The 12,435-nt window shown below is 40.9% G+C and overlaps 1 protein-coding gene across 2 annotated transcripts in view; it reads left to right on the forward strand.

The window, feature by feature from the left end:
- ISM1 (isthmin 1) overlaps window positions 1–12,435 on the forward strand; it is a 37,105-nt gene that overhangs the window by 12,998 nt on the left and 11,672 nt on the right. The window contains exon 2 of one of the 2 annotated variants that reach the window (XM_075088244.1): window positions 8,583–8,816. The exons of the other annotated variant lie outside the window; for it this stretch is intronic. Within the exon in view, the coding sequence (XP_074944345.1) occupies window positions 8,583–8,816 (234 nt within the window). The remainder of the gene's footprint in view (window positions 1–8,582; window positions 8,817–12,435) is intronic. 2 annotated transcript variants of the gene reach the window in all.

Below are 12,435 nucleotides of genomic sequence, written 5' to 3' on the forward strand. Positions count from 1 at the left end.
CATGTATGGTATTCATTTCCTGTCTGCAGTCGATTGGAATGCCCCCCGAGTCGTTTGAAATTGAAAATCGAGTCATGCTTCTTTAATCAGCTCTAGGAAATAGCCCCCCTCCCTTACTGTTCTAAGAAAATGTATCTATATATGCATAGAATTCCCAATACCAAAAGCCTGCACTTCTCTTCAGGGCAAATCCTTTCTCTCTCCCCTCCTAAACAGAGAAGGGTCTTCACATTGTCTTGACATGGTGTACTGCGTATCTACTCACTTGCTCTCTTTCCCCATAATGTCACTGGAGGGAGGCCTTTCTCTTGTGTATCTGCTTCCTCTTGTTTCTTTCTCTTGTTCTGTCATTAGGGCAGTTCACGGAGATGTAGAGAGAGGGCATAATGTCCACTACTGATGCCTTGATACAAAAATAATACAGTTCATGCACTGTGTGTACAGATGCCATTTATACTAACGACTTAGAGTTGCTCGTGTATCAGTCCTGAAGTTTTCTAAATGGAGAGGGTAAAACTGTACACTTAGGCTTGAAAGAACCCTTCTCTGCAGGAGCAGAGGCGTGTGGTCCTGAGGCAGCTGCTCAGATTTCTGCTGCTGTTCTGCTGTAAACTCCTGGGTGTAGTAACAAGCCCTTCCAGAGAGTGTTGTGAGGCATATAGTCGGTGCATAGATATTGAGTGTAAACAAACACTGCCTTTCCTCTGCCTTCACCCACTAACTTCCATCAAAAGAAAAATGAGTATTGGTGGGGAAGGCAGCTAAGGGAGGGTCAAGTAAATTATCTTGCAGTGATTCGATGGTGTGTGTGTTTTGAGCATCAAGACTCAAGTGAATTAGTATTGCCAGAAGCACAGGAAACATCATGTTTTTGGAATATAACACTTGTCTGCTTTCTTGCTTTCCCATTATTAGCTTTTGCTTATGTGATGAAGTCATCATGTAACTTTTAGTCCACAGGGACTAAACACTTTCTAGACTCAAAACATCTGCCAGCTATCACAGCCAGAGTCACAGACACTTTTGAAAGCATAGGGTAGATATTCAGTGTCATATAAGAGGGAGACATGAGGCTGGGAATCACTGTTTCTTGGAAACTAACAGCTGAAGGCAACTTTGAAAATTGAAAAGGCTTCAAGTAAGGTTACTCTTTCAGCTAGGGAGAGATGAAAACTTCATTTATTAAAGCTGGTTCACCTAGTGAAATCCTAGCCGTAGTGATTTAGTGAAATGAACTTGCAAAAGGACCTTTTTTAAAACCCATGAAAATAATTTCAGATGTATGCTTGTTTTCTTTTCTTTCTTTGTGGGTGCTCACATGCAAAGCCTGCCCAAAATCTTGTGTACCTGAAGTATTAATATTCTGGATTTCCTTTGCTTTTGCGGTTTTGATTGCAGCTTAAGGCAGGCTTTCCCATTCTGATGGAATCCAATATGTAAATTATGACGCAGATTTCAAATGATGGGTGAGACTAGACTTGCTCAATTAACTTTAGCTATGGCATATATGGATTATATTTAAAGCTTTATTATATTACTGATTTTATGCAAGTATTTAATGAAGCCTAAAAAGAATCAGAACTTTCAAAGAATTTGCATTTCAGCACCACTGGTTATTGTAGTGGAATAGGTGGGCTACTCTTCAGTTGTACATTTGCCTGTTCAACTGCTAAATCAATGCATCCTGTGTGGAGAGCTCCAGCCAGGCAATGGTTCCATGGAAGATCTTCAGAGTCATGAAGAACAGCTAAATGTTTACCACCAACTTAGGCAACTGAAAATATCTGTTAACTACAAGGAAAACTTGGCACTGAACATCTGTCAAAACTCTACATAATTTTAATTCTGTGTGCTTGGAAATCCCATGGATGGCTGAATATCTGCTGAACAAAGCACCAGAGTGTACTATGTTAGAAAATTTGCTAAAGGACCTCTGTTTTTTCCAGCAGACATTGAGCTGTAATCACCACCAAGTCCTCTTTATTATCAAAGTGTTTATACAAACTGGCAGTTCTTCACCTCCAAGCTGTTTGTATTTTCCAGCTGAAGGAAAACATGGAATACAAGCAAACAACGGAGCATAAAAAATAGCAGTGCTGTGAAATTTGTGTCCACAGCATGTAGTGAAAGGTTGCCAGATCCAAATATAGTTGGCTTTCTCCTTAAGCTCTGAGGAAAAAGACATTGTCTGCCAGAGCAGTTCAGACGTGGACCCACTGTTCGCTAACGGTGTGGAAGAGTCAGGGAGCTTGGTGAGAGAAATTCCCAACCAGAGACTGAATTAAGGATGGACCAAAGCTTGGAGACTGCAAGTGAATTAACAGGCTCAGTAGTGGAGGAATGGCAGTAGGGCTGCTCCAGCATTCAGGATGTAGCAGTTCAGATGGTTCAACAAGGCAACAGCCTTTTCCTCCACTGCGGAAGGTCCTGTCATAGTGTTGGCTGTGTGCCTTGAAAGAGTGGTCTGGGACTTGCTAGACCTTAGGCGTGAAGGGGGGCCTCAACACTACCTCGCTAGAATCTCTGCAGCCATAGTAAAAGTCCCAGCTACATGGTCAGTTCTCAAGATTTTCTCTAACTGTAAGGCCTAGAAGGTTTTTGTGTAAAAACCCTAAAATTCAAAAGCTGTAATTCTGACATGTATGTGCACGGATGCTTTGAGCTTCTCCTTCCGCTGTACACAGCTCCTGAGAGCTATTCCAGTGTACACCAGAAATTCAGCTGTGGTGGGCTGAGTGTATACTTGGGTGTCCCAAGCACCTCATTGCCTAACTGTGCTGCCACTGGTACCCAACATTTAAGCCATCTACAGAAGACCTCAGTGCCAACAGTGACTGCGGATCAACATGTCTACTCTGAATTTCTGCTGTCGTAGTTGCAACAGTATTTGCAACTCCATCCTATTCTCCCCAGAAAAAAATAACTTCAAGAGCCATACAGCCCCTGAAGCTAACATGTCCCCTAGCAGTACCCTAGGGGCTGACTGGATTTGAGCTTTGCATAGCCATTTAAGTCACACATGCAGATGTTCTGCGAGTTAGAAAGAACTGGATACAATGTCATTTTACTCATTTTGCGGGACTTAAGCAGAATTATTAAAAAATAGACCCTGATAAACAGAACTCTTTTTTTTTTTTTTAAGTATTAACTGTAATCAGTGATTCATCTTCTGTTTACACAATGTTTGAAGCAGATGCTCTACTTTGGAACCCCTTAGTGAAAATCATTGTGTACATGCAAGCCAATGCAGTCAATTTTAAATGATTTATGAACAGTGATTATCTAAAACGTGCTATTAATTATTGCAACAATTAACTTGTGTGGCTTTCTAAAGATAAGTAAGGCCTGTCACTTCACTGATATATGTGGATGTGAAGCACATTTTAAGAAAAAATGAGTGTCTCAGTAGCTGAGTGGTTGACATGACACCCCTCTGGTCTGACTTCTTTTGGAGATACATCAGTGATTCCTTGGAGTGAACCGGAGCTGTGAGGTTTAGTTCCACTGCATGCTTTGAGCCTAGTCACACAGAAATGAACTGGGAACCCAGGTGATTTGCCTGCTAATGAGAAAGCCAAGACAGCTAAGAACAGAACAAAGGTCTTCTGACTGCCTGGACTGTATGTGGCATTAATGATAGAAGAAATTTTTCTCTGTGTGTCTTTGACAATGCTTTTCAGCTGTTAACTTCACTGTCTGCTTACCTAACACTGTCCTCATACCTCTTCCTGCTAGGTGCTGTGGTGCTTATGACAGACAAAAAAATAAATAAAACCCAGAAATTAGATCACCCAAGTTCATTACAGATCTTGGATCTGCAGAGGTGAAAGTCTCATGTAGTATCCCGGTGTGTTACTCAGCCTCCCCAGACTGGTTAATTTTAAAGTGATCATTTAGCACTAACCTGGAAACACATGATGGCCTTCAAAATCAAAACAATCTGTTTAGGCAGGTGGGAAATGAAAACAGTCCTAATAGCTATAATGGTCTTCTGTGAAGGCCCCAGGCCTCATTTTGTCTGTGATAGCAATGTAATCTTTTATAGCGTCTGTGAAGTTTCCTAATAAATAAACATTCCTTATTCCTGGTGGTTGAAGATGGTGTACAGGTGCATCATGAAAGTGCATTGACAGACTGTCGGTTTTTAAGTCAAGGCCTCTTGTCAAGATCATTTTACACGATATTTCAAAGGAGTATACAAGAAATAAAAAGTAATGTAACTGCAGCAGGGATTTCATAATAGACTCCCTTGCTGTCTGGGAGCTGTTAGTGATATAAGTTGCATCAGTTTCCCCAAAGTCTTTCAACTCCATAATCAGCAGTGCTTGCAACCATGCCCTTAGTTTGGCAAGTGGGGAGGGAATGAAGAAAGGTAAGAAATATGAAGGACAGAGAAAGAGCAGCTGCTCCAGACTATTTTCTGTAGCTCCAGTCATTCCTCACTTATTCTCTGTCTGGGTGGTTTTTCAGAACCGGAAATGGGATTAAAATACAGAAGAGAGGAGGGAGATGGATTCCTCACCTACTAAAAATGCAGCGAAATTCCCTTTTTCCTTAGTTTGGTATTTTTATAAGTTCTCATTTCTGCTTTACTTCCCCATGGGAAAGAGAAATGGTACACTTCCCTGCAGCTATTGTCTAACGTGACAGGGAGAGAAACAAAATAGGAGGGCAATGGAGGGAGTTAAAACACCTGTTTCATTAGAAAAGTTAAACTGCAGTATCAGGTGGGAAATTTTTCCTGCATGCAGGGTTGTCTTTTGGTGTCTTAAATCCTGCCATGCTGCAAGTCCTGCCTAGATCACCAACATTTAAAGTTATCCTCACAAGACCCTTGTGAATTGCTCTCCTTCCCAGGTTTATAGCTGGGCACAGAGACATTGATATGTACTGAACTATTGCCCTCCCTTTTTCCACGGTGGGTGTGGCAAGGGATGTTACTCTGTAATGCAAACAACATGGCAGATTGTCTTTCTCTTCGGTTTATTTCCTTGCCTTGTCTTGTCTCACAACGATGAATAATGTGCTCCTGCCCTTATACACTATCCACACTTAGAACACTCAGAAATCCTAAGCTGTTTTTGTAGTAGGAACTTCTATAAATATCTGATCCCGTGGGGCAGCAGAGCTGTAGCTGACAGCAAGCATGAGTAACCCCTTAAAATCATCTTAATGGAAAGTTCAAAAGTTGTGAATAATCCTGGTAAATGAAGGAAGTAAAAGCAATTTATCTTAAAATATTTAGAGCAGATGCATCATTTGAGTAAGAAATCAATGTGCCTGAATTAGAAATGTCATAACTTCAAAGAAACTGAGTCAGTAGTTCAGAATGAAGTGACATAGCTTTTAAAGGGAGGCAAGCAACACTGCTTTCTCAAAAGCAATCAGGAATATAAATCACGTACACCTAAAAGTAAGTAGTATGAAGTATAAACATGTGAAATAGTGTAGAAATAAGAAGAGAAGAATATCCCCTCCTTGCAAAAAAAAAAAAAAAAAAGAAAATCAAAAGCTTTAGAACACAAACCATGAGGTTTGTGAGAGGATGCTGGTATTGCAGTAAGGACATACTTTTACCTGCTAGATTAGCCTTGGAAGATCCTTTGCCTGAGTTAATGCAGTAGAACAGAACAAGCCCATATTCTTCTCTTCACATGCAGTTCAAGCTTGCTTTTTACTGATGACAGCCTCTTCTATCCTTTTACCAGAAATACACATTCCTAATAATACTGCAAATCAGCTTAAACACTACACCAGGAATTATCTACGTGAAAAATAGGCATTCTGTTCATTTTAGTAACTGGAATCAAATGGTCTTCTGCTCATGGTACTATGAACAAAGAACTGAAACAATCATGCATGTTGAGCATTTCTGTTTGCTTATGTTACAGTATGACACAGAGCCCCAAGAAGACATAGTGTGGGCTTGTCCTACTGTGAAAGGGACCGAAAGAGATAACACTGCTCTTTTAGGCAGAGGACACAATATTTAACCTGTGTCTTTCCTGCCAGGCATTAGTCAACCCTGCTCTTAAAGACAAACGCCACATTCTCCCTGTGCCAGCAAAGTCTGCTCTTCAGCTTGGCTGTGAATGCCATTAGAAACATGTACCTAATGTTGAACGGGGGTCTTCTGATCTGATCGTGGCTGCCCTGAGCAAGCAGAGTGGTCCATCTCCTTCCTTGCTGCAGCAGCTTTCGGTATAGGGCAGTTACCATGTACCCCCTTCGTTTTTATTTTTAACATTCAACAACCCCAACTCAGTCTGTAACTAATGACAGTCCCTGCCCCAAGCAGCTTGGTAGGGGCCTGATCAGCCTGATGTCATTACTTCACGATGACAATTTTCTAACTAACTCCATGTGATATTCCATCTGTCTGACACTATTAAAAACTTTTTATATAGCCCTTATTATTGTAGTTGCTGAGCTCCCTGCAAACATCACAGTGAGGAAGGGAATTGCTGTTATCCCCAGCAAGGCACAGACAGACCATGACCTGCCAAGATCACACAGCAAGTCTTATCAGAGAATTAAATGTAGGTCTCTAAAGTCCTTGGCCAGCTCTCGCTGAATGGTATGTTTATGTGGAGAATCAAGATGCTCCTGAAGTGGCAAGCAGATAGGGAAAGTATGAAATTGTGTGTGAGAATTTTATTTTTTTAATAAAATCTCACTTTATTTTTAATAAAGGTAAGATTATGGGCATGATACCCCAGAAAAAGTAGTTAAGTACCACTTTTTTTTTGTTCCTTTCTGAAGTACTTTCATAACAGCACAATTACACCCTGTTGTTAGTCAGACATAACTGAGAGCCATTTAATCCCCATGTGCCAAGAAGTTTGCAGCTAAATAAGTGTTAAGTTAAAGCACTAGCACATGGGTAAGGAGCCTAAAGTTAGATGGGTGGCCCTCAATTTTGATTCCCAGAGTTTGCTGCTGTGTGATTTGCTTTCTACTTTATGTTGAATAAGGGTATGCTAATGGGTGGCCAACCAAAGGCATCTGAAAGTCCTACCTGGTCTTCAGTAAAGAGAAGCACTCTTGGTTTAGCTATCAAAAACACATACATTTTTAGCACTGCACATGTACAATAATTCAGAATGAACTTTCTGAATGCATGCTGTAGCTAGATGAATAATACCTTTTTGGGACTTGCAGAGTGTAACCATTCTGATCATGAAAATACCAAGAAACATTAATTCTGGTAAATCTGGTTTTGCTTTTTACAAATGTAGTGCAGCAAGTAGGGGAGAGGAGAACCACCTTAGTTTTTGTTTGAGACAATTAAATTTAGTCCCAGATTAACTCTTAAATCTTGTTTTTTAACTGACTGAATATTTTCCTGTAAAATGATCAGATTATATTGTAATATCTCTTCAAAGGTCAATTTAGAACCTTCTAAGCAAACAAACATGAAATAAAGGCATTGGAACTGTTAGCTGAGAGCTCAACAAAAGGTATGCTAGCTTAATTTGAGCCAGGGGAGCTGGATGGAGATGGCGTTTAACCAGAAATGCTGGCAAAAATGTGCTTCAGGAGAGCCACAACCACATGTGGCCATTACACATTTACCCTCTCCATGCTTGCTGTCTCTTTATGAACTGAAAATAAAAGCAGTCGTACTTCTTAGTACTTCAAGCCTAAAATTTTTCAGCTGAGTCAAAAGCAAAACCTGTGCTGAATCTGCCCCACGCATTTTTTGTAGCTGTAAGGAGATTGGACTTCTCCGCTGGTTTTCCCCCAAGTCCTCAGGCCAGTCGTAACCCAGGGAGCAAGTGTTTTGATACTAAATGTATCTGCTTGGTGAGGTCAAAGGCAGTGGCAGCAGTGCTACTGGTTTGAAGGCAGCCTGCTGTGACATACTACAAAACCCAAAAGTAAACTCAACAATAACAAAAGCAGTAACCGCTGACCCACAACTTGGTGAAATTCAATCCCACCATTAGGCAAACATGAAATTGAGATCCCAGAGGAAGGAAGGTTCAGATGTTCAAGACCAGAGAAATAGGGTGAGGAACACAGGCAACGAGATGGAAGTTGTTGCAGACCGAGGAGAGAGACAGGGACGGTGCCAGTTCAGTGGTAGGATCTTTTAATACCATAAATTTCAACATGTACTTGGCAGTCAGTGTTTTTGCTCCACTTTGGAACAAAGCAAGCTGAAACGATTTGTAATGAAGATACCTTTCACCATTTTAGGGACACATTTGATGTGATACAAGTTGATTTGCCAGGGGTTGCATCAGAGCTTCATGTTTCTAGATTTGCTTTGAAGTTAGATGTGTAGGTGCTCGCTGCAAGACTGGAATGGTACAGGAACCTGAGAGAGCTGACTCAGCTTTATCTAGTGTCAGATGGTTACAGATTTTCACCACCGTAACTAAGTATAATGCAGCGGGAGTCAGATGGCACGCTCATGAGTACTCTAGAAAACAGCAGGCGTAAATCCTGTGTGTTTCAGTAATGAGCCGTGGGTCTGTGTGCTGTAAGGATTTCTGACAGGAATGTGGAGACAGGAACACTGGCAGGACTGCATGCCCTCTCAGTTGTTGTTACAGTCCGTTGCTTTTTTCCCTCAGAACACACTCACTGCAGATGACCGTTCTGATGACAGCTTCACCCTGAACCCAGAGGACAGAAGAGAATACCCTGATCTCCAGGGTGCCCACCGGCCACTCCCTAAGCAGCGATTCAGGCAGGAAAACGGGCATACGTCCTTGCAAAGAGATGGACCCAGATCTTTCCTCTTGGATCTCCCAAACTTCCCTGACCTGTCAAAAGCAGATATCAATGGGCAGAATCCCAACATTCAGGTACAAATTTATGTTAACGTGATTTTTTTTTAATGAGCTTCACAAAATTGTTTTACTGAACCAAGAGAAAATCCAGTCAGACCACCCTGTCTCTCTACCAGTAGCACCAACAGAATGTATAATATAATGTAATATAAGAGATATAACACAATAGATATCATAATATCATATCATATCAGCCCAGAGAAGGGCAATGAAGCTGTTGAAGGATCTGGAGAGCAGGTACAGCGGCTGAGGGAGCTGGGGTTTAGTCTGGAGAAGAGGAGGCTGAGGGGAGACCTTATCGTTTTCTACAACTACCTGAAAGGAGGTTGTAGTGAGGTGGGTGTTGGTCTCCTCCCAAGTTATTAGCGATAGAATTAGAGAAAATGGATTCACGCTACATCGGGGAGGTTTAGATTGGATATTAGGAAAAATTTCTTTACTGAAAGAGTTGTCAGGCATTGGAACAGGCTGCCCAGAGAGGTGGTGGAGTCACCATTCCTGGGAGTGTTCAAAAACATGTAGACATGGCACTTCAGGGCATGATTTAGGAGGCATGGTGAAGTTGGGTTGACAGTTGGACTTGATGGTATTAGAGGTCTTTTCCAACCTTAATGATTCTATGATTCTATGCTTTTTGTATTAAGTGAATGCACAGATTTAATTTTTTTTTCTGATTTTCTCTCTGGATAGTGTTGATTGCATATATGTAGGTATCAATATAGACCTATATTATGATACTAAAGCCATCTTTGCTATTGCCATTTCAGAACATATTCTCTTATTTGATATTAAATGGGTATTTAAAATTATGTTTTCAATCCCCTATTGCAAAATTTGTTTGTAAACACATTCTGTTTTGGTATGCTATTATAAAATGCACCCATCCCCCAAGAGAACACGCCTTTAAGTTTCAATTCCAAATGTGTATGGAACCGAGACTTGAAGTTAATTTCTGCAGCAGCTGCCTGGAGTAAAAAAAAGTTGTCTGCAATAAACTTTGTTACATATTATTCCTCAAACTGTTTTTGGGTTTGGAATGGCCTCTTGCAAGCCACTTGCATCTTGAAACTTCAAGGATTAGAAAGAGGAAAAAATGAGTGATTTGTTTTTAATTCAGAGCCTTAAAGCAAAATTGGCATTAATAAGCAGTCTCTTTTGACCAAAACAATAAATTGAAATGTTGTTCTGCCTAAGATGTGCTTATAAAAACAATACACTAATAGAACTGGTTTTCTGGTTAAATTAATTCCTGCCTTCTTATAGTCCCCCAGCCCATGAAATTACCATCCTTTTGATATGTCTAAGAAGTACGTAAGTAAAGATATAATAGATGTGTTGGTGAGAGACCAACATGATCAGGCAAGAACAAGCTGTCTCCAAGTTGACACCCCGTTACGTCACAGATGGCTTGCAATCTTAAGCAGGCTAGCAGATTTGGATCAAGTGCGGGTCCAACAATTGATGGGCCAAGGTAATAAACATGCTTGACAAGTTGTGGTTGTACACTTCCCTCACACCAAGAAAAGTCTTCCAGAAGGCCTTAAGAAGGGAAGGCAGGGAAGCTATAGGGGCCCCCGAGTGTGGCATGGGGTAAAGCAGCATTGTTTGAACAGTACGTAAACCACAGAGGAGTACAGAAAGAAACAAAACCCTTCTCTGATTGGTATGAGCATTTACTGTTTAGAGCCAGGGAATAGATAAATAACATGGAAACATTTCCCTGGCTTGTCTTTGTAGTAACTGCTTCTGCTGTGACGTCTTTTTCCACCACCTGATCTTGGAAATGTGTCAGCCCGCTATGTCAGCAGTTTTGCTGGACTCTCAGAACTGGGAAGCTTAGTCCTATAAACTGGAAAACATTGGGCAACATTAATTCCAGAGCTCTTGTGCACAAGGATCAGCTCTTTCAGAAACAGCCTCCCTAAGTTCTGCATTATATTTAGTTTGCTTACTTAGGTGCATAAATAAGGATATACAAAGCTTCTTTAAATTCCTGGTTGCAGCCAGTTAGGCCTCATGGAGAGAAAACTCCCATTAGTTCATTACAGAGTCAATGAAAGTTTAAAAGGTGCCTAGTCTTTTGAGGAAAACAGGATTATAGTGAATTCTTGCTCATTAAACAGTATTGTACTGCCCTGAATGGAAATAATGACACTTGTTCACTTGCAAATTTCTCATCAGCTTTTTGGCAGGTGAGAACAGAACCAATACTAATTTTTCTTTTTGCACAATGGCTTTGGGCTCAGTAAGTTACAATCCTGGGGGTGTTAATTTAAAAGTCCTCCTAGGGCAGAGGGTGGAAAGGACAAAAAGGCCTCTGTGTGTTAATCTAGCACAGTGGCCACATTTAATTCTTAAGGACCCGCAACTACTTTTCCCTTCTACTAGTACAAACCTGCAGAGACCAAAAATAACATTTTTAAGGGAAATTATACCTGGAAATTTAAAAAACCTAATAAACAGACATAAAACTTAGCCTGAAAAAGCAGGTCAAAAAGAAACTCCAGTGTATTCTCTTTATGGCCATTCCTTCTCTGGTTTCCTGTGAGATGGCAGTTGCTGTATCATGCCCTGGTTGTGTGCTCTTTCAGGGAGGAAGCAGTGGACATCACAGGAATTCAGAAAATTAACATGTCCCCAGGTATTACTGTATTTATTAGGTGATAATCAAATATAAGTATAGGGGACTGTTTTCTAGAAAAACCTCAGAAACAACAGTAGCAAAGCAATTGTCGCTCTCATTAAATTAAGGCCCAAAAAAGCAGAGAGCACGTGTTCATTTTCTTGGTCCTTGGGCTGGGTGTGTACCATGGAGAACTCCCTGCTCCCAAGACCATCTCCCCGGTCAGTACGCCTGCTTTGCTCTGCAGCACCAAAAGCATGGCATTGCCATGCCAGGAGCTAGATAGTCCTCTCAGCAAGCTAGAGAGATTGGTCTAGGCAGAGCAGGATGCCAGAGGGCCATGGTTAAGCCACTTTCAGTAGCAGGGCTGTTATTACCTCTGCACAGATTTCTCAATGTCATGGTGCAATGAGAGCTCGATGCAGAGTGCAAAATTCAGACCTGGTTTTTGGACCAGCTTTTTGATACTGGGGTTCAGTTGCACCCATCAGAGAGTGCAACTAGGATTGACAACATTAAATACAAATTTCAGGTTTCAAGTTGTCTTCTTTGCTCCCAGCAAATTTTGAGCGTCCTTCATCAAGTCCAGAAAACTGTTATAAGTGAGCTGTCATGACATAAGCGGAAGTAAATTGGTGTCACTACTGATACCATTTTAATGGAAGTTGTTACGTGTTGTAAACCTAAATTTACTATTTCAATGTCTTATAATGAACTCATTTCTGTTCTGCTACTACAGTTATGCCATTGCTGGCTTGCACATATCCAGCTTTACGGAATGGCAAAGTCTGCATTGCAAATTTGCATTAGTTGCATGAAAGAAACAGAGAATAGAAGTGTCATAGAATCCACTGCTTGCACAGCATTGCAAATGCATTTCTTCCTGAAACATAATCTTTCGGTTGCTTAGGGCATTGTTTGCACCATTAAAGTGAAATCAGAAACATTATCTCAGTAAACAGGATGAAGTACACAGAACTTTTTGTGCACTCCAACAGGCGGTGAAAATAT

This window comes from Phalacrocorax aristotelis, chromosome 3, assembly GCF_949628215.1.
Source record: "Phalacrocorax aristotelis chromosome 3, bGulAri2.1, whole genome shotgun sequence".
Taxonomy (NCBI): domain Eukaryota; kingdom Metazoa; phylum Chordata; class Aves; order Suliformes; family Phalacrocoracidae; genus Phalacrocorax; species Phalacrocorax aristotelis.